General features: G+C 32.9%; 1 protein-coding gene across 2 annotated transcripts in view; it reads right to left on the bottom strand.

Moving 5' to 3' along the window:
• Nucleotides 1-1149: 1149 nt before the first annotated feature.
• LOC114333962 (keratin, type I cytoskeletal 9) overlaps nucleotides 1150-24032 on the bottom strand; it is a 102801-nt gene continuing 79918 nt past the window's right edge. For both annotated transcript variants that reach the window (XM_028283962.2, XM_028283963.2), the window contains 2 exons: nucleotides 7332-7638; nucleotides 1150-1518 (listed from right to left, as the gene is read on the bottom strand). In XM_028283962.2, the coding sequence (XP_028139763.1) occupies nucleotides 1339-1518; nucleotides 7332-7638 (487 nt within the window). In that variant the 3' untranslated portion in view covers nucleotides 1150-1338. The remainder of the gene's footprint in view (nucleotides 1519-7331; nucleotides 7639-24032) is intronic.

Below are 24032 nucleotides of genomic sequence, written 5' to 3'. Positions count from 1 at the left end.
TGTGCTTTCGGCTGCTAATTTCAGAGCCTCCTTGCAGTTGTTCCACATTTACGTGCTTGACTGGTCGACTGCCCAGGTGTGTTCTAGGGTTTCTTTTATATGTGACTGGAACTGTTTCTCTATGTTTTCATTTTTTAGCATATGTAAATTATATTTTACTTGTCTAGTCCTCCTTTCTTTCTTGGCATTGGAAATTCTTTGTCGTAACTTGGCCCCTACCATGAAATGGTCTGAGTCAATATTTGCGCCTCTGTAACTTCTGACGTCCATTAGGTTTGTAAAATGCCTTCTGTCAATTTTATAACATGGTCAATTTGATTTATGGTGTGTCCATTTGGTGATATCCAAGTTGTTTTATGGATATTCTTATGATTAAAACATGTACTTCCCACAATTAAGTCTTTGGAAGCTGCCATACTAATAAGTCTTAAGCCATTATCATTAGTAACGTTGTGAATGCTGTGTTTACCAATATAATCTTGGTAGCATATCTCCTTTCCTTTATACGGAAAGGAGGACGGTTTATATAGAGTTGGTACGAAATACGCAATACACACTTTTTCAAGAAATCAAATAAGAGAATGCAAAGAGAATTTTCTTAATGTCGAAGATTTTCCAGACGTGAAGCTGTCTCGAAGAGAAATTACTACAAAAGATTTTAAATTTGGAGGACAAGGCTTTATAAACTGCTACTGCAATAAGAAATGCTCTTTAAAATTATGTAAGTGCAAAAGGTCTAATGTATTGTGAAACTCTAAATGCCATAATGCCTCAGCATGTGAGAATAAACAATATTTTTTTTTCGAAAATCAAATAAGTCAAAATCTAAACCAACTTTTCTTTTTGTTTTAATATTTTATTATTTTAATTACGACAATATAATAATAATAATAAACATTAAAATTAAAAAATGACGTTTTATCTAATCTAACAAATTACGACATTTAAATAGCTGATCGGAGTTTGGCTAGTCAAACCCCGATTTCATAAAATTAAATTTCGACCTTTGCCTGACCAACTCCGTCTCTCCTAGGTTTGACTAGTCAAAGGCCGAAGCTGTAACTTATTTCGAGCTTTGACTATAACATTAGTATTCTTCTTTGATAGCCTATCAGGTATTCCTTAAATTTGTGCAATGAATGGAAACTATTTATTAGAAATTACTTTTATTATACACACAAAATATCGCCTATTTATAATTTAAATACTGAAACTATATATGTAGATATTTTTTATTGGGTATACTGGATAAAAAATTAATTCAAATAAACGAACAAAATATTGAATAAACAAGAAAATAATTTTAATTTTTCATTAATAATTATTAAAATTATTTTCTTATGGATTGTGAGCTTCGTACGTTGTGACTTTTCCATTGTCATTCACAGTCGTAGAGGACTTTTGGACAGTTTTAGGCTTCCCATCCACGTTGGTGGTGTAGCTGGAACTTGATGTATAGACACTTTTGAATCCATCTGGTTGATCTGAGGAGAACCTTACATTTACGTTGGGAGCATTCTAGAAAATAAATAAAAATAATATTTAATATATTAAATTACTTATGTAATTAAAAGTGACTCGAAAAATTACGTTCACATTGAATGAGTATATTAATTAATTTTAATTACATTGATAATTTTACATACGTTAAAGTTACTAGAAACAAAAAAATATGAAAGTCTAGAAATTATCTGCTGAATAAATAAAACACAAAATAAATTTTCCTTCTTCTTTCAGTACCGTCTGCCAATCGGAGATTGGATATCATTATCACGATCTTTACTATATCTACCGTTGCTTTAAAGAGCTCTATCGAGCTGCATTAAAACCAGTTCCTTAAAAATTTCAACCATACACTCCTTCCCATTCTCCTTCCATAATGTATGATCAATCTTAGCATTTCACATCGCTCTCCTATCATTACGTGCCCCAGATACTGTAATTTTCTTATTTTTATTGTGTTAATTATTTAGTATTCTTTGCTCATTTCTCTCAATACTTCCATGTTTGTTTTCTTCTGTGTCCATGTATCTAAGCCTCTTTCTATAACACTACATTTAAAATGACTGCAGCTTAATTTATGTGCTCTTGCTTTAGTATCCAGCTTTCAGGCCCATATTTTAGTATATGAAACAGGGCCGTAACTACGATGTTGGGGGCCCCGGGGAAAACGTGATCTGGGGGCCCCCTATTGGGGGTATCGGGGTTTAGCCCCCAGAGGAAGGGGTGGTAAACACTCCATCTCTTATCTGGAAAACGTTTTACGAAGTTGATTGCTTTGTTTTGAAGGTCTTACTCGTTGGCATTTAAAACAAAATCAGGTTGAACAATTCGGTACGTATCTTACACTGCTTTCATTCCTTGAAAGCAAGTGTCTAGATCAGAGGTTCCCAACCAGTGTGCCGCGGCACACTGGTGTGCCCTGAAGTCCCTGTAGGTGTGCCGCGATATTTGATTATACTCACTACCATTATAGAGATTATTTACCCAAGTGTGCCCTGGCTGAACCAGTTTTTAAGTTAGTGTGCCTCAAGCTAAAAAAGGTTGAAAACCGCTGGTCTAGATAATGGCATAATGTGTCGATCACTGAGTAAAACACGGTTACTCTAAAGCATGACTTGGGATGTTGAAGTCTTTTATCTTCGCACAGTTCATCGAAATGTTTTTTCGTCTTCTGCATTCTTTTTGGAGCGAACCCTAATGGTATTCCCCAATGTTGATACATATTTAAAGCCACTTCAAAGAAGGTTTCAAATTGTCCTCTTATTTCAGTTAGTTTTAAGAGGCTCCCTTCAAGTAAACTGTAAGCTGTTAAAAGGTCCAAAGATTTTGAATGCAGTGTTTTCGAGACTATATTGAGGATTTCAAGGATTTTATTTTGCACAACTAGTAACAAAACAAATTTGATTTATTCTAATTTCTTTTTTTCAGTTGTGTTGCTTCGTCTCTTTTATTTCTTTTGTTACTTGTCAGAACTAGACTTGAAAGGCACTTCAAAACATCGCAAAATCTGTGTTTCAATGTATTGGCTGCATCAAATCTTTCAGCCCAGCGCGGCAGCGTGTTGGATTGAGAGATTTTAGAGTCAGTTTCGAGAAACATCTTTCAGATTGGTATGAGGACTTCAGTGCCTCCCAACGAACAGTAATGTTAACATTACTGTTCGTTGGGAGTTGGAAAAATATGAAGATATAAAGGTTTATTTAGAGAAAATGCAGTAAGAAGTAAACCAGATTGCTGAGAAGATACAGAAAATTGAAAAAGGTGGAAGAAAATTCTAGAATGCGTTAAAACTCGATATGGAAAAAGTGGAAGAAAAATTGAAGGAGATAGGATAATGTCAAAAAGGAGGACACTGTCAGAAAGTAATTGTATACAGCTCTAATGAGAGCAGAATTCAATTTGGCGGGGATTTAATTTAGAAAGTGATATCCGATACCTTCCATTAGAATCTTAAAAAACAAATTCCAACATATACTGAACTTCGAAGACTGCAAAGAAATTATAGGAAGCCATCTAAAGGACGGAGCTGCTTTGTGGTTTAAAAGCAAAGAAAATAAGGTGCCTTTATGAAGAGATTTTGAGACAAAACTTTTTATAATGGTGCAGGTGAACCAGGTTAAAATCGATCATGGAAGTTGTTAGAATTAATTCAGAAACAAAAAATTGTTCAGAACTTGACTGAAAGTACTTTAAAAGTTTATTTGACCTCATTACAATCTATGCCACCTGCAGGGGCCCTCTTGGCCGGGGGCCCCGGGGCACTGCCCCGGTTGCCCCAATGGTAGTTACGGCCCTAATCTGAAACACTTGAGAATTCCTAAGGTTTCTATTTCTACATATTATCATGCACTCATCGTTTCCAACACGTAGCGTTTAGTTTCCGAAAAATATTAATTTTAATGGTTTTAAATATGAACAATTCACACTGTCTGGAACGTATCGTATCAGACACTTCTTTGTAAAATCAGGTTTTTCGGAGCCTACGCTACGTGCCGGAAACGATGAGTGCATGATAATATGTAGAAACCTTTACTCTTAGATCTAATGTAAGGTCTTTATTACAGAAAGTTGTTTTCATTTTTTACTAAAACATTTCTTGCTATTTCTATTCTGGTCCTTATTTTTGTTATTTGACCATTATTTTCAGAAATTCAGGTTCCCAGGTATTTGCAATTTTTCTCTTTCTCTAGCTCTTTCTATCGGTTAATCTCCCGAATATTTATATCTATCTCTCTATCGGTATGTAATTATATTATAATTTATTTTCTATGTTATTATCATATATTTAGTCTTTTTGAAGTTATACTTCTTTACGCGCGATATGAGGGTGAATTTTTATATGTTAAAACCTACGATCCCGGCGCATGCGCATTATAACTTTGTTCTGATTGGATGTTCAAATGACATGTCAAAAATTATCCAATATGGCAGCTGTAGCGCAGCTGTGGTTTGGACGGTTGACGGTTTGGTTATGTATGGTTGTTGCGTTTTAAAATTTGTGGGAAGAGAAACAACAAAGATTAGTTAATAGTTATACTGCCTTTTTAAATAGTTTTCATATTATATTTTTGAAGTTATACTTCAAAATGTTTTAATTTATGTATGTATCAGTCCAGAAAAGGTGTGGAAAGAATATATTAGTGTTTTTAAATATATTTTTCTACAAACGTGTTAAAAATGCAATTTTTAGGACTCCATAGGAGCGTTAAAAATGGTATTTTCAGGCACTAGTGCTTTAACATTTTTAAGGCACTGCAGTTAAAAGTGAATTGTCAAATTGTGAAACGTCAAAATATTTATATTTCATTTATTAACATTAATATTAATAGTACAACTTGCGCAATTTGAAAAGGGTGGTTTAAAAGGTTTTTTATTATAATTTTGTATCTTTGGATTTGTCTTCCTTGGACGTAAAATAATAAAACATCTATTTTTATATTTCACTTGTCACCGTGATGTATAATTATGTATATCTGAAAGGTAAGTAGCATGCGGCTTGATGGCCTTGTTGGTAGAGCATTGGACCAGAGATCAAAAAATCGCGAGATTGCGGGTTCAAATCCCGGACGATTCATATTTTTTCTTTTTTTTTTAATATTTGGCATTGTTAAGTTTTGGTTTATTTTTGGTAATTATTGTTAATTTTTTGTATTGTTACTGTTAAGTAGGTATATTTATTTCGTTGAAATTATATTATAATAGAAGTATAACTTCTTACGTGCGTACAAAGTACACACACATTCTTTTTTTTATATTCATTTTTAGTCCATATTTTTCACAGAAACTGTTTGTTTTGTTTACTAGTAATTGGAGTTGTTCAGCAGAGTTTGCCATCATCACAGTGTCATCTGCATATCTTATGTTGTTATATTTATACTCGTCCATCAATTATTCATTCACCTTCAAAATTAATGCTTTTCCAAAAATGAGTTCACTATATACATTGAACAGTAATGTAGACATAACACATCCCTGCGTAACTCCTGTCTTGATTTCAATTTCTGAACTGGGCTCGCTACCTATTACAATTTGTGGCTCTTTGATTCCAGTAAAGGTTTGTTATTCCAGTAAATGTCGATCTTATCTATGTTTTCTTACCTTCTTTTGAATGTCTTACTTTGTCAAATGATTTTTCAAAATCAACGTAACAAACATACATATCCACTATCCACATTCATATCCATGCATCTTTGAACTATCACATTAAAAGCAAGTAACGCCTCTCTGGTTCCTAGTCCCTTTTTGAACCCAAACTGACCATCATCAATTCGTTCTTCCAGTTTTTCATTTATACCAGCATTTTCAAGAATACTGTGAGAACATGACTTATTAAATGATATTGTTCTGTATTCACTGCAGTCTTAAGCGTTTGCATTTATAATCATTGCGCAAATGGTGGAGAGTAACCATTGTTTCGGTTTATGTCCTACTATAATGTCTAAGGTTTCATAATTTATGCATTTTAAGTTTTCTACTAGGATTTGGTCTGGACCTACTGCTGTGCCATTTTTTCTGTTTGTTTTATGCCATACTATCTTTATAATGTCAAAGTGTTTATATATCTACGGACATTGGTTAACCCCAATAAAAACACATATAAAAAGGCGAATTATAATTATTGCGCGTATGTTATTATGATCTATCAAAGTACCTACTTAGCTAACAAACTCGTATCAGACTGTATAAAACATGATAGTCTCCGTTCTCCCTTATGGATTATACAGACATGTACCCTAACCAAAATAAAAGAATACTCTCTATCGATTTTTGAAACAAAGGTACTATGCAAGATATTCGGAGCGGCCTTTGAAAACGGAATATTTACAAGCATAAGTTGGGTGGAAAACATATTACCACTACAATCAAGTGAAACCGTCTGAAGAGGGCAAGACACATAGCCCAAGCCCCGGAATCCAACATGATAAAAAATATTCTAACAGTGCAACCGGTGGGAATGAGAAGACGGGTTAGACCAAAGCTGGGGTGAATAGACAGGGTAACACAGGATGCTGGAAAGATCGATGTTGCCAACTGAAAAATCCAAAAAATGGACAGAGCAGAATGATGCAAAAAGCTTGAGAAGGTCGAGATCCTTTAAGGACTCTAGTACCATAATGATGATGATGAATATTTTTAACACCACACCATTTTCTATTTCCAATTCCATCTGGTCTGTTCTATTGTCTTTGAATAACTCATTGATCTATTCTGTATGTACACTATATAATATAGCAGTGAGAATGCTAAATAACATAATAAAACTGAAAACTTATGTTAAAGAAATAACATGGTTAATTTCATGTAATCGAATGAACTATCTTTCAGTAAGTCGTCCCAGGAACGCAACTCATAAATATTGGCAATATCATTTTAAAGTCTTCTACTTTAAAATGTATAATATATGTCTGAATTGCCAATATAAATGAGTGAGATTAAATAAATTATTAGAAGAATTTTTTTGCTTAGCAACAACACTTTAGTTTATTTTAGTAATATTTTGTATTTTGACAACGGCACCCGATTTGGGCGTCGAAACGTTAATAAAAGAAATAACATTAGCGAAATTGATAGAACAAGTAGAAGAACTTTCCAACTATTCCGTGTTACGCAATTATATCCTCAAATTCTTAGATTTCTCTAATCATGGCGATCTGCATTGGATGGATAAATCTGGCATGCATGACAGGAGATATATCTCTAAAAGATAGTAAAAGTAATGAAGTAAAGAAGCTTATTGTCAAGAATGATTTAAAAATGAAAAATCACTATCTATCATTAAAATAATAAACAATCAATAATAACATGGTTTTAGGACATTCAACACTTACAGCATTTTCGGGAAAAACAGAAGCTCCTTGTTGAATACCTCCTGGTCCAATGACTCCAAAAGCGGAGGCGCCATTGGCATCTGGAGTAAACGACCCAGTTACAGAAGGTCCTGGTATAAATTGGTATCCAGGACCACCACCAGCTCCTGGAAACCCACTTGAGAAGGATCCCCCAAATGATTGACCATTTCCATTTCCAGTACTAAATGACCCTCCGTATCCACCCCCATAAGAGGAGTCTCCCGCATCAGCAAAGCTGCCCCTGCTTTGTAAATTATTTTGAACTGACGCTGCTTGCGCTTGGAAGCTGAAATAATTTAAACAATGTGGTATTAAGATACGTCTATTATTTATACGTATATACAAGTATATAAATACATATACATATACATATACATATACATATACATATACATATACATATACATATACATATACATATACATATACATATACATATACATATACATATACATATACATATACATATACATATACATATACATATACATATACATATACATATACATATACATATACATATACATATACATATACATATACATATACATATACATATACATATACATATACATATACATATACATATACATATACATATACATATACATATACATATACATATACATATACATATACATATACATATACATATACATATACATATACATATACATATACAGGGTGCGGCAGATAGACGGCTTATTAAAAATATCTCGAGAACTACAAGCAACAGAATCATGAAAATTTGAATGAAGGGGTTTTGAAGAGTAATCTATTTAATGAGAATATCATCATCCGTTTGCTACTTCCGTTTATACCGGAAGTTGCTTATTACTTCGTTTTTTAAATGGGACATCCTATATATTTTTACATTTTTGGATTCTCCTTGATGTCTTCTTTCTTAAAATATGAGGTTTTGTAATGTTAGACAGGGTAGTTTAAAAGATAATTACGTTTTTTTTCGTAATTTCGTAGCAACATTCACACCCTGTAGAATTGTAGTAGTTTGACATCAAAAACTTTTTTGCATGTTCAAATGATTTTTTATACAGTCTACTATTGTTAAAAATTATTAATTAGTATAACTACATGTTGAATTTTAGTATACAGGGTTGGTCGAAACTAGGAATGAGTATTTTCTGAGTTTTCTTAAATAGAACACCCTATATTTTAGTATTGTAATGAAATGATATTTTATGGTACTTTTTTATTTCTTAAGCATTCCCTATACCTAACTGCTTTAATTTGTAAGTTATTAGTGATTCAAGCCAAACATTAATTGCAACAAAAGATACGTGAAATTGTATTAGGTTGGCCGTGAAAATATTCAACTACAAATAATTTTTCGGAAATAAATACATAATTATCTAGACTTATCTTAAAATTACCAATAATGGTAATAATAATAATAATAATAATAATATCGTATGGCATTTTTGCCGGGGAGATCCTTTTGGACAGTTCCGGCGCCATTTACATCTTTAACCCTGTTTTAAGTAACTAGTGCCGATGTACACTAGCCCAGGGGGACCAGGAGCACCAATTGCTTACGTTTTTATTTTTTATGCAACGACTTCTTGGGGTAAAACTCATTACTTTTTCTTCATTACGTCGTTTTTATCGAATATAGGCTACTTATTCGTCTCTATCAATCCAGTTCATGTGATGATGACAGATTTACGTATCTATTTATAATAGGCATATATAACTATGTAAAATATTAACGTTGTAGTAAAGAGATCCCCAAGATCTAAGAACACTTATGGTTAAAATTCAAAACCATGTTAGAAAGATACTTTAGGAAGCATATTAAGAAAATTAATAATATATTCAAATGATTTATTAGAGCATTTCGTATAAACTCTACGATTACTAAAACCGGAAATACATTATTAAAACCAGTAAGGATTGCCAATAATACAATCTCGCACTCAACCACATAGGAAGTAGGGTTGACGAAGTGACAGGTGTCATTAATTTACTTGGCGGTTAATTAGAATTAGCACAAATGTATTAATTAAAGTTTAAGCCATCAGTAAATACGAGGGTGAAAATACAACTTGTAGCCCAGGCAATTAAGATTTTTCTCAGGACTTATAATCCAGGTATCTGATAACTTTTTTAGTTATTGTAGATCTAAAGAAAAAATACCTATTAGTCCAGCTGTATCGTCGCCCCCGTGAGGTCCATATAAAAAATCCAGAGGGTGCCAGGCGGTACCGTGGTCAAAGAATTTAAACAATTTTTTTAAACAAATTCACAAAATAAATTTTCACTTCGAACAATTTTTTAGATCGTTTAGGCCGTTCTGAGCAAAAAAGGTATCTTGTGATTTTTCTCTAAAATTGATTGTTGTTGAGTTATACGCGATTTAAAATTTGAAAAACGCGAAAATAGCCCTTTTCAAGGATAATAACTCTGTTACAAATTATTATTATTATGAAAGCCAGGAATGACCAAATCAAAGTTTAAAGTCCCCCCTACAAGATCCTGAAGAAATTTGTGTCATTACTTTATTACAAACTTTTTTTTGGAGATGGGTGGACATCTTTTTTTTTCTATTTTGTGTATTTTATGAAACACTATGTTTTTATTTTTTTTTCAGATTTTTCCGTAAGATTCGCCACCTTCAAAAATCCAAAAAACTGTTTTTGGGGTTTTTTTGGGGATTTTCCCTAGTTTATAGACTTCAAAATAGATCAAATTAATGTTTTTTTATAGGTTATAATATGTAAATTGAAGTAACTGAGTCCTTTGGAACATTTGAAAATGGGAAAAACACGTTCAAACCCCCCAAAAAACCCATAAAAACAGTTTATTGGATTTTTGAAGGTGGCGAACCTGACAGAAATATCTAAAAAAAATTAAAAACGTATTGTTTGATAAAATACACAAAATAGAAAAAAATATTAGAATTCAAGCCACCTTTAAAAAAAGTCATACGTTTTAAAAAAAAAATTTTGAGGTTATGTACACTGAACATACGGATCTATAAAAAATAGACATATTTTGTAAAAGCATCAACTACGCCTATGAATTTTTTGAAATTTTAAAATTGATTGCATCCCTCCTAAAAAAGTAAAACAAAAAATGAAGTTTTTGATGGTAGGGGAAGGAGGTGGTGGGTTAAAATTACGCCGAGTCTTATTATTTAATCACATAGAACATAAAAAAAGAAAAAAATTGAATTCTGGGGTGAGGGAGGGTACCATTTAATTTATTTATCCCGTCCATAAGTGGAAAGTTTGATGCGCCACTGTCGACGAATGTGCCACTAAAGAGTGACGGCACAGTGTTCAACCGTTTTCTTTTACGTTCTACTATTCAAGTTATAGGCTCTTATCGTGCCAAAAATGATTTGCAAATTTTACCTATACCGGCTCCTAGTCTATTAGTTTAACTCTTATAGTCCAGAAAGTCACTGCGCATCCGCTAGGAAAAATATTCTGATTCGGATTTTTTGCACAATCTTACTCAAAAAGGACTCCTTTTAACAAATTTGCATGTTGCCAGGACCAAAAGATGGTCAAAAATTTTTTATACGTTTTTTTTTGTTTTTTTCCTAAAATAATTTTTTTTGCATGGAAAAAAGTTTTTTTTAGGTTTTTTGGATCATTCCAAACAGAACATGTCTTTAGTGACTTTTCTCTAAAAATGATAGTTTTTGACATATAAGCGATTAAAAATTGAATAATTGCGAAATCGGCCATTTTTAACCCTCAAAAACTATGTGAAAAACTGAAAATTTGAATTTTGCCAAGGTAGGTAGATATTCTTTAAACATCGATTGATGAAATCCCGAAGAGTTTTTTGCAATACAATATTCAAAACTCCTTTGTTTTTTAATTGATAATCAAGCGTGCGCGACACTATTTTCCACCGTTACATATGTGTATACAGTAAGGTGCAAATGAAAGAAATAAATTCGTTTTTCGTAAACCGGCGACTTTAAGGAAAAATCCCGAAACAGGCCAATTTTTATTTTTGTTATGCTATTGTGGCATATATGGTATACTAGTGACGTCATCCATCTGGACGTGATTACGTAATCGATGATTTTTTAAATGAGAATAGGGGTCGTGTAACAAAAGCGCAGGAGAAAGCGGAATTCCGGCAGAGATCTATAAAGCAGGAGGACAAAAGCTGCAAGAGAAAATTTTCCGACTAATATTAACAGTCTGGCAAAAAGAGGAAATGCCGCAACAATGGAACAATGCACTCATCTGTCCAATCTACAAAAAAGGTGATGAAACAAGTTGCGAAAATTATAGAGGAATATCGCTATTAGAAGTGGCCTATAAAATACTTGCAAAAATCATCCGAAATAGATTGCAAAAGGAGGTAAATAAGATCGTTGGAGAATACCAAGGAGGTTTTAGACCAGGAAGATCAACAACAGATCAAATATGTTTATTAAAACTAATACAGAACAACAGCTACGAACAAAATTTGGGACTACACATGTTGTTCATTGACTTTAAACAGGCTTACGACTCAGTAGACCGAGATATGCTATATGAAGCAATGAGATCCTTAAGTATTTCAGGAAAGCTGGTTAAATTAGTGAGAATGACGCTCAACAATACAAAAAACAGGATAACAATGGAAGGAAAATTTTCAAAACAATTCACAGTGAATAAAGGACTGAAAGAGGGTGACCCTCTATCCACAGACTTATTTAACTTGGTACTAGAGCACATAGTAAGAAGGATAAAAATTAGTACAAGCGGTACCATATTAAATTTAACAACAGACAGCAGTTTATAGCTTACGCTGATGATCTAGTCACCCTAACAAGAACAAAGGAACATCTCCAAAAAATATTCCAAAAGTTTGAAGCGGAAGCAAAAAGGTATGGATTAAGAATCAACCAAGGAAAAACACAATACATGGTAATGAAAGGAAATATAAATAAAGAGGATAACTATATAAAATTGAAAGGAGAAGGAGATGAATATGTATAAATTTAAGGAAGTATCAGAATTCGAATACCTGGGAGTGACTGTAACCAATACTGGAAGGGAAGAAAAAGAAATAGATAAAAGATTATTGAAGGGAAGTCGAGTTGTGGGTGCCTTAAACACGATATTAAAAGCAAAAAATGTATCAATAAACGCGAAAATCAGAATGTACGAAACGATAATACGGCCCACAGTGTTGTATGCGAGCGTAACGTGGGTAATGAATCAACAAGAGGAGAAGAAGATACAGATATGGGAAAGGAAGGTCCTGAGAAAGATTTTTGGAGGTATACAGATAGCAGAGAAAACCTGGAGGAGACGAACAAATGAAGAAGTAATGAGGATGTATAGGAGACCAAAAATAACGACAAAAATACGAGCCCAAAGAGTTAGGTGGCCGGGACATATTACTCGAATGCCAGAAAGTAGAAACGTCAAACGAATATTGAATGACAGAACACTGGGAAAAAGGAGACGAGGTCGCCCAAGGAAGAGATGGTTAGAGGCCGCAGAGAAGGATTTAGAAGAAATCGGGGTAAAGGACTGGAGAAAGAGTGCAGAGGACCGAAAAGAACGGAGAAATATTACCCAGAATTTAGAAGCCGTAGGCCTATAAGGCCTGTTAGCGCTGTTATATATATATATATATATATATATATATATATATATATATATATATATATATATATATAGAGGGGTCGTGTGCTAGCTCATTTGAAAGGTTCTTTAATTCTCTATTCAGTAATATAAACATTTACATAATTATTTATACAGGGTGTCCAAAAAAAGTTTTTAATTAAATTATTTGAAAAAAAAAGAGGAATGTATGTAATTTATTTAATTCAAAATACATTTTACTGTTACCCAAAAACTAAAAAATGTTTATTTCACAAATAAACATTGCTTTTCGATTAAATTCAGTGTTCAAGCCAACTCCCGCCAGCCACCTGCCTCTTGGAAGTTTGAACATTTAATTTAAGCGAAAAACAATGTTTATTTGTGAAATTAACCTTGTTTTCTGATGTTTAAAAGCAGTAAAACGTATCTTGAATTAAATTAATTACATTCATTCTTCTTTTTTTGTCAAATAATTTAATTTAATAAAATTTTTTTGGACACCCTATATAAATAATTATGTAAATGTTGATATTACTGAATAGAGAATTGAAGAACCTTTCAAATGAGCTAGCACACGACCCCTATTCTCATTTAAAAAAATCATGATGGATGACGTCACTAGTAGACCATATAAGCCATAATATTATAACTTAAAAAAAATCGACCTGTTTCGAGATTTTTCCTTAAATTCGCCGGTTTACGAAAAAACGAATTTATTCCTTTCATTTGCACCATACTGTATACACATGCAACAGTGGAAAATAGTGTCACGCACGCTTAATTAGCAATTAAAAAACAAAGGAGTTTTGAATATTGTATTGCAAAAAAACTCTTCGGGATTTCATCAATAGATGTTTAAAGAATATTTACTTACCTTGGCAACATTCAAATTTTCAGTTTTTCACATAGTTTTTGAGGGTTAAAATGGCCGATTTCGCATTTTTAAATTTTTAATCGCTTATATGTCAAAGACTATTATTTAGAGAAAAGTCACTAAAGACTTTTTCTATTTGGAATGATCCAAAAAACCTAAAAAAAATTTTTCCATGCAAAAAAAATAATTTTAGGAAAAAAAAACGTTTAAAAATTTTTTGATCACCTTTTGGTCCTGGCAACATGCAAATTTGTTAAAAGGAGTCCTTTTTGAGTAAGATTTGGCAAAAAATCCGAATCAGAATATTTTTCCTAGCAGATGCGCAGTGGCTTTCTGGACTATTAGTAACTAATTTTATTGCAAAAGAGGTTTCTGGGATAAGCAAATAGAATAGTTTTTAAACTAATTAAATCGTTATTCTAAAATTTTGAGGGTTTGTTAAGTATTCCAATACCCAACTTTGGATGAAATAACAAAGTTCTAGGTTATTTTAATAACAGTTATTAACAAACAACAATTTTGTGTTATTTTGCAGTTTGCGAAACAAAAAATTGATTTTTAACTTTCACAAATCACAATTTTGAATCTTTTCCAATGTCATAAAAAATCAAATTCTGTAATTTGATGTTGACTATTTAGTTTTTAATGGGGTGCAAAAAATAAAAAAAAATTAAAGAATGACTCGAAACTATTGGCAGAAAATAGGTAAGTTTTCTTCCTGTAGGTTTACAATAACTAAAAAAAGTTGTCAGATACCTGGAATATTCATTTCCCTGAAGTATCGTCCAAAGCAGTGGGCGGTAAACTTTTTAGCCAAAGAGCCAAATATGAACATTACAACAATTAAAAAAAAATTGGGAGCCAAAGCTGCTTGTTCAGCAAACTTTTATTACACTAAATAAAACTAAAGGGTCTAAATAGTCGGTTAAGATAGTGAAAAATGCTCCCAGCGATATTCTAGAAATAAAAAAAACCAAATGTTCTACATCAAAAGGCATTCGACCAAAAATTTTTTTAAACCCCTAGCCCCATCCATAACCCCCCAAAAAATTAAAACGTAGAAACGTAGACTTCTATTTTCTTTCGTTTTGTAAGGTTTCATTTCCTGCAACTCTATTTTTTTTCAAAATTATTGGAGCAAAATCCAGTTTTTTAAATGTTGATATATAACCGAACAAGGAATCAAATAGACTACATCCTAATAAGATCAAGATGGAAGTCGTCGTCCATCAACTGTAAAACATATCCTGGCGCAGACTGTGGAAGCGATCATCAACTCCTGGTATTGAACGTTCGACTTCGTTTCAAAGTCCCCAAAAAACACCCCAGAGAAAAGTCATGTCTCTAAGTCCATAAAAAATCAATGACTTCCAACAAAACCTAGAAGATGCTCTTTCTTTAGACCAAGTAGATAATGACCCTGAGAGCACTTGGATCTATCTCAAAGATAAGGTAATCGAGGCTGCAAAAGACTGTGAGGCAGCGGTTTCCACTGGCCGTAAGCCATGGATATCCGATAATACGTGGACTGTGATTCAACGCAGAAAAGAACATAAAACTAGATACGGAACAAACGATGAATACAGAGCGTTATCGAGAGAAATCAGAAAACAGTGCCGCAAAGATAAAGCTGATTACATCTCTCAAATATGCAGAGAGATAGATGAACATGGTTGTCGAAATGAACCGAGGGACTTATTCCAGAAGATCAAACTCCTTACCAGAGAATTTAAACCTCAAATGTGGTCTGTAATAGATAAGGAAGGTAATTTAAAGACCGATACTGATGAACTATTGGAAACATGGCGAAACTACTGTGGCGAGCTATATAAAAATAACGAGGTATCAGCAGAAAATCAGTGGCCTTCTGACTACCCTAGAGAACCTACTGTCTTACTCGCTGAAGTCAAAGATGCAATTAAATCACTAAAGAGAAATAAATCCCCAGGCATTGATTCAATACCATGTGAAATACTACAGTTACTAGGTGACAAAGGATTACATATCATCCATTCTATCTGTGTCGCTGTTTGGAATTCAGGTAAATGGCCATCTGATTGGTGTACCTCAATTTATATCCCACTACACAAAAAAGGAACTACTACCAGATGTGAAAACTACCGCACACTGTCACTAATAACACATGCTAGTAAAATCTTGTTGCATATCATAAAAAACAGATTAAAAACCTATCTACATTACCAAATACCTCAGGAACCAGCGGGGTTTGTAAAGGGTAAAGGTACAAGGAAACAAATCCTGAACCTGAGACAACTCATTGAAAAGTCTAGAGAATTTCAAGTACCTATGATTATATGCTTCGTTGACTAACAAAAGGCATTTGATTGTGTAAGCTGGATAAATCTGTGGTCAATTTTAATAGAAATGGGCGCACCAATGCACCTGGTGACACTTATTAAAAATCTGTACCAGTCTAATATAGCGACAGTACAACTAGATCAGAAGTTCTCAAACCAATTCAAGACCGAGACAGGTGTTAGACAAGGATGCGTGTTGTCACCTGACTTATTTAACATTTATGGTGAACATGCCATGAGGATGGTTTTAGAAGGATGGGACGGTGGAGTAACAGTAGCCGGTAGAAAAATCTCCAATTTAAGATTTGCTGATAACACTACACTTATAGCAGCAAATGAGCAAGAAATGTTTGATCCTCTGCGAAAAGTTGAGTACGAAAGCAATAAAGTTGGTCTGAAAATCAATAAAGCTAAGACAAAAATAATGGTGGTCGACAGATTTGACACTATTCAACTGACTAACATATTACAGGAATACCAGATAGTAAACACCTTTGTCTATCTCGGGTCTAGTATAACTAACGATGGTAACTGTGAAGCAGAAGTTCGGAGACGTATTGGTATGGCAAAAAATGCGATGAGTCGCCTAACTAAACTTTGGAAAGACAGATCTCTCTTTCAAAATATCAAGATGAGACTGGTAAATGCCCTTGTATTCTCAATATTTCTATACGGAGCAGAAACTTGGATTCTTCGCGCATGCGAGCGCCAAAAAATTGATGCCTTTGATATGTGGTGCTGGAGAAGAATGCTGCGCATACCTTGGACAGCTCATAGGACAAACGTTTCCATTCTAAACCAACTCAATATTAAAAAAAGGCTGTCCACAATATGTCTGCAACGAATTCTACAATTCTTTGGTCACGTGGTTCGCAGAGGTGACGACAGTTTGGAGAGATTAATTGTTTCTGGAAACGTTCCGGGGAGAAGATCAAGAGGACGATCACCAACTAGATGGTCTGACCAAATAAAGCATTCAGCTGGAAACTCATTCTGCGAAGCTCTTAGAGCAGCTGAAGATAGAGACCAATGGAGAAACATTGTTAGGAATATTGGAAGAAATCACGATCCTCAGTAATGGGGAAACGACAGGAGAGAGAGAGATATAACCGAAAAGGGAGAGAACAACAAACGTGGGCTTTTTCAGCTGATCATAAGAATCAGGAATACTATTCCAAGAGTTGAAAATTATCCTTCCTTCTCCAGGTCCTTCAAAGCAGACCACTTGGGTTGTGAACATTTTGGTCTCCAATATTTCCAATTCAACACAAAGATGTTCGAATTTAGAGTGCCATACCTCCCCGTTCTTAAATCCAGAACTTGTATTTCAAAGCTATTAATGCCAATTTCAAAAGAAGAAAATTTCAACTTGCTTATCGTAGCATTAAGACGATTTTTTACAAATGCTAAAGTTTGTAAGTTTGATAAAAGCTAATTTATCAGAATAAGATGTAGGTAATGATTTTCCTACCAAGTTTATTGTAAATGAAAATATTATTGCGCTTATAAGGGCCAAAGAATACTTGTTAAAATAATGGGACATCTTGGGTAATAAAGCACCCTATGTAACGCACAGCTGAATGTGGCTGAATTTTTATGTTTGTGGGTCGCAGTGTTGCCATGCTGTTTTCTATATATTTCTTTCATAATTTCAATCAATGTTAAATGTACCTACAAGAATAATAGAATAATAACGTTTACTTCTCCGTCATTATACTAGGTAAAATGACAAATGAGGTGTCAAATGAAAGCTTATATTTCAAGGATAGTACTAAATGTGAGAAATTAGACCTAGATTGTCTGTCCCTCAAAAAATAAGCGTTATATTGGGGATTTCTAATGTTGACATTAAAAGTTGCACTATTTATTTTCTATAAAACAGTTTGATCTAAAACTTACCAGAAAACTTCTTTGTACTCTTTAATTTAAAATAAATGTGATTGAGAAGCTAAATTTTAAACTTCGTCACACAACTTTTGCGATTAAACTTTGCAATGCACAAATCCGCACCTTTTTCTTTGAAAAATTCATAACCTTTATCATGATAAGAATAAAAACTTAAGGCAGATACCTTTGTCTTCAGAAAGGTTACAGCTATATAGTGTAAAAATTTCAGAAAAAAATATTAAAATGGAACAGAGTTGTAGCGAGGTAAACGCAAAAAAACGTGATTTCTTTTTTTTTTATTTTTAGGTTAAAATTGCGATTTTGACAATGTTCCCCCACATAAAATTCAAAATAAACTTCATTTTCGTTTTCAGCACCCTCGAAAATATAAAGTATGAATAAAATTAGCCATTCATCCCTCTGTGGTCAGTATCTCGAAAACTAAGCGCTTTTTTGAGGGTGTCACGCTCGTGTATAATATCACAAAAATTGTAACGTGATAATATGAAAAAATAGAGGATACGGCAACGATGTCACAAGTGATGGTCGGATCGAACGCCAAAATCTACACAGACACATTAGGGTGCTTTAATATCCCAGATGTCCAAATAATGATGGACCTATTTGAGTTCATTACACTAACAAAGTTATATAATATGCCAGTATCTGATAATTAAATTGTCAGTTAGTTAAACAAAGTGCATTAATGTGTAATTGTAATGAAACAATTATTTATTTGGCATAATAATTGAGTAACTATCGCCGCTTCATTAGTACATGGGAATATCGAATATATAAAATTAATGCGTAATACCCGTACCCGTTGTTTTAATCATAAGCAAAACTCGGTTTAACATTTAGTCCAGAGAATTAAGGTTTTTGTCGGGACACTTAAGCAGCCAGCTTGCAAATGGATTTTTTGAATACTATATACATAATACATTATAAATACAAAAATGCCCGTCACAGTTCCGACGAGAAACTTAGTTATTAACAAATAAGGGTCAAAAATGGAAGTTTTTTCGTTTAAATCGCTACAGGTAAAAATAAGGTAATTAAATATTTTATTTATAATATTTTTCTTTTTAAAGATGAGCCAAGGTTTAAAATGGCACTTTTTGAATTTTGGTCCGATCATTTTTTGTTTCGGAAAGTGCAAAATAAGACTAACATTTCAAAAATAAAAAATGTGCTATAACTTTTGCGAAAATGGCCTTAAGACGTTCATATTGCACGAAAAGTTGAGTCAAACATTCCATATAATGCACAAAAATTTTAAGACGATTCGTCAATTAGTTTAAATTTTATTCAATTTGTTTATCGCAAAGAGCTTTTTTTCGCAATGTTATTGTTCAGAAAATAATAACGACATAGCAATTCTGTGGAAACCACATGCAAGAATAATAGTTATATTTTTAAAGTATTGAAAAAAGTCATTAAAAAGTCGTTTTTATCACTCCGAAAAAAGTTAAGTAAAATAGAGTCATTTTTGGATTCTAAACAATTTGAATACCTTTGTTAATATTGACTATAGAGTAAATCTACTTTAGGATTTCAAAAGCTGGTATTTTTATACGAATTTTCAGAAAAACAACTTTTTGCCTAGGTTAATTAGGTTCAAAGTTAGCCACTTTTATTATTTAATTCGCAGTTACTTCTATATACATAAAATTCTCCTGTAACAGTGTTAGTTACCATACTACTCCTAAACGGCTTGGCCGATTTTTATAAAATTTTACACGTTTATCCTGTAGGACGTTGAAGAGGTTTTAATCTATTTTTTATACACATAAGTTATAAGAGGGGTTGCCCCTGACATTTTTTTTTTATTTTTTTGGACGACATTATCTACCTTAATTTTATATGATGAAGAATTAAAAAATACGGACTACCCTTAATTTTCACTCTTCCATCACCAACCCCTATTTGTTAATAGCCATCTATATATTTACATCTATAAATTTCTCCTGTCACAGTGTTAGTTTCCATACTCTTCCGAGACTGCTTGACCGATTTTTATGAAATTATATATGTATATTCGGTAGGTCTTAGAATCGCTCGTAATCTATTTTTCATATTCCTGAATGATAAGGGGAATTCCCCCTAACGTTTTGTAATGTTAGTTGGGGTTGTGTGTACATAACGTACTCTATAAGACTACGAGTACATACAAATTAAAAAAATTATGATCAAAATCCATCAACAAGTTCCAGCGATATTAATCGCAGCATATGTTTGCAAAATCAGTTTCATTTTTTGAGTGCACGTATTTTAGTAATTCCCCTCCACCGACCACGAATTAATTTCGTTCGGACGCCATTTTTAAAGCTATATTAACCACTCTGTTGAGGTTCAAAGTTTACTCAAACTTTTACACATAACCTATATATCTTCAACTTCAAAATGGCTCTAGTTAGGTTGCTTAATTGTTATAAACAAAGTAGCCGCAAAAAGTGGCTAACTTTCACCGTAATTAACCTAGGCGAAAAGTTTTTCTTTGAAAATTCGTATAAAAATACCAGTTTTCAAATTCCATTGTAGGTTTAGCCTACAGTTAATATTAACAAAGTTATTCAAATTGTTTTTAAGCCAAAAATGACTCTATTTTAATAAAATGTTTTCTGAGTGATAAAAATGACTTTTTAATGATTTTTTAAAATGCTTTGAAAATATGACTATTCTTCTTTCATGTTGTTTTCACAGAATTGCTCTATCATTATTATTTTCTGAACAATAACATTGCGAAAAAAAACTTTTTGGGATAAACAATTTGAATAAAATTTAAACTAATTGACGCATCGTCTTAAAATTTTTTAAGCATTGTATGGACTATTTGACTCAACTTTTCATGCAATATGAAATTCCTAAATCCATTTTCGCAAAAGTTACAGCAATTTTTTTATTTTCGTAATTTTAGATTTATGTTGCAATATCCGAAGCAACAAATAATCGGACCAAAATTCAAAAAGCGCTATTTTAAACCTTGGCTCATATACTAAAAGAAAAATATTATAAATAAGATATTTAAGTACCCTATTTTTACCTGTAGCGATTTAAACGAAAAAACTCTCATTTTTGACCCTTATTTGTTAATACATACCTAAATTTCTCGTCCGAACTGTGACGGGCATTTTTGTATTTATAATGTATTAGGTATATAGTACCCAAAAAACCCATTTGCAACCTGGCTGCTCAAGTGTCCCGAACATGGTATATTTTTGACTTATTTCCCTGGTGTAATTTATTTATACACATAGTTTCAAGAGATATGAATCAGTCAAAATGTTCGCTATTACTATAGGGCTTTTCATCGATTGTCATTTGTTTCGAGCTTCTGTCATGTGTCACATAATATTAATATATCTACGTCATACGTCTTTGGTTTGTATCATTGATATATACCAATAACGTATGACGTAGATATATTAATATTATGTGACACATGACAGAAGCTCGAAACAAATGACTGTGAATGAAAAGCCCTATTCTCAGCAACTACTCTCAGCGGCGAATCCAGCATAGTTAAGATGGAGGGCCGATTGGCTAAATTTCTATAAAAATAAATTAATGTTTTTATAATCTTTATACAGGGTGTTTCATTTGGAAACGGAAATACTTGAATGGTGAATAGAGGTCTGTAGTCTGTAAAGGAATGGAGTACTTATTACCGTCTTCCTTACTCTGAGGTTGTAGCTATTTTACACAGTAACGCGAGTCTTATTTCAATCTTTATTACACAAAGTATAAATTTAATAGTACATACAATTTTTCCTTCGATTTCTGGTTCAGTTAGTTGGAATATCTAACTGGAATTAATACACCATTATTTATATTCTTTAAATCTTGAACAAGCGCTAAATAACTAATTTTTTATCGAGAGTAATTTTTTTTTATGTTTTAAAAAGAAAATAATTTTGAGAATTGTCGAATTGTTTTTTAAATAAAATAACATAGTAACGTGAAAAGATGCGTGTTTTAATAACGTGGCGATAATTAATAACGAGTAACGAATAATGTAACAGAAAAAGAAAATATGTGTTGGAAGTATTCCGACACAAGGTCAATGAGGCGGTTCTAGATAACTACATTTATTGCCTCACCGATTTTTATAACCGAGGGTGTTTTATCGATTTTGCACATTTCTTTCTGGACCCATAACTTTAGGACCACCTTGTATTTTTTTGATACTTGGTACACATATGTCTCATTTAGAAACGAAACCACCCAACTACTAATAAAAATCTAAGTCCGGAATAAAAAAATATAAATTCATTGTGACCTTGAAACAACACCCTGTACCTTTATTAAAATTTTCAAAAACCGTTTGCATATTTGAAAAGAGCACGAAAACTGAGTTTAAAGGTCGGCTTTAGTTTTTTTTCGTAGAAAATTTACCGACTTTAATTTTGAAATTAAATAAATTGAAATTTTTTAGAATCGCAGATTAAAAATCAGGTATTATCAACTTTTAATAATAAATTATTAAAGAGTACATGTAACTAAATACTCATTTCAAAAAATAATCAATACTTATTTACTACATTGGAACAACCCACACACTAATCACAACAAAAATCCAGGCCAGAATACTTTCTGTCTCAAAATATAGTGATTAACCGCTTGAGTTCTATGTGGGCGGGCGTTCTATAAGACATGTTAACCGTAGACAAGGCAGTCGATCAGTGGTCTATCTATCTCTTTTTACTAAGCGATACCGCTCATATGACGGACAAAGATGGCTAGACCACTCAAAATGAATATTGACCAATGGCATCCTAGATATCGGCGTTACACCTCGATGCACAGAGCAGCCCATAGCTAGCCTAATCTACAGGTTGTTATATCTATGGTTATCATCCATAAATACAAAATTTTTACTCAAAGCTCTTCTCCATAATCTGACATGAGGTTCTAAAACTCGTGTGATATACCTTTGTGCTGTTAAATACTCATCAATAACCACCTGCCATAATACCTGTCCAACAAATAACATTGCCACCAGCGACAGGAAGTACTAGTTGTGCAGTTTTTGCTGGTTCTCGCAAAACACGGATTAGCCGACTATCACTATTTAAACATATTTCGGTCTCTTCTGAAAAAGCACAAAATTCCAAAACTTGAGCTCATTTGAGGCGGTGGAAACATGTCTAGGTTGTAGCTGAGGAACTCTTATTGGTAGATGACTCCTGATTGTAAAATTCTTTGTTTAGTCCACAGCACATCGTTCTTTTTGGAAGATGATTACAAAAGTCTCAAAAATGGTCTTAACTGCTTTGTTTAAGTGAGTCTACCACTTTCTGAAAAGTTTTAGAGCGCTGGTTGGACGCGTTTCCGCGTCCCGCGTCATTAACATATTTACGTTGTCGGACAAAAGATCGACAATCTTTATTAATTAAATATTAGTACTTTAAATTGAAAATTAAGAGTTTTGTAATAACAAAATCGTAGTCACTCTAGCTCAGTGGTTTTGTTGTTACAACAAAACTCCTAATTTTCAATTGAAAGTACTTATATTTAATTAATAAAGATTGTCGATCTCTTGTCCAACAAGTTTATAGCCGCGTTTCGTTAGTCCGACAACGTAAATATGTTAATGACTGGGACGCGGAAACGCGTCCAACCTGCATTCTGAAATTTTTTAGAAAGTGGTAGACTCGCTCAAACGAAGTAGTTAAGACCATTTTTAAGATTTTTGTAATCATCTGAAAAAGACAAGAAGAAGAAGAAGTAATCATCTTCCAAAAAGGACGATGCACTGTGGACTATTCTTATTGTAGTCAACGATACTCTGATTCCTCCGGCATACCTGCAGAGCCTATTTTATTTCAAATCAGGCCCAAGGCACTACAGAATTTTCGGGCCCCTAAATATAATTTAATAATAATAACGACGGGTTTTTGACAAAACATCGTAAGCATCAATTTTCCGAAAATGGGATTTTTATCTTAAATGGTTTCTTACGATATTTTACAGCTGATTCAAAATTATTTTTCCCATAATAACATCCTAAGTGTCTAAA

The sequence above is a fragment of the Diabrotica virgifera genome, chromosome 10, assembly GCF_917563875.1.
Source record: "Diabrotica virgifera virgifera chromosome 10, PGI_DIABVI_V3a".
NCBI lineage: Eukaryota > Metazoa > Arthropoda > Insecta > Coleoptera > Chrysomelidae > Diabrotica > Diabrotica virgifera.
The sequence above is the reverse complement of the archived record's forward strand: the minus strand, read 5'-3'. Positions and strand labels throughout refer to the sequence as shown.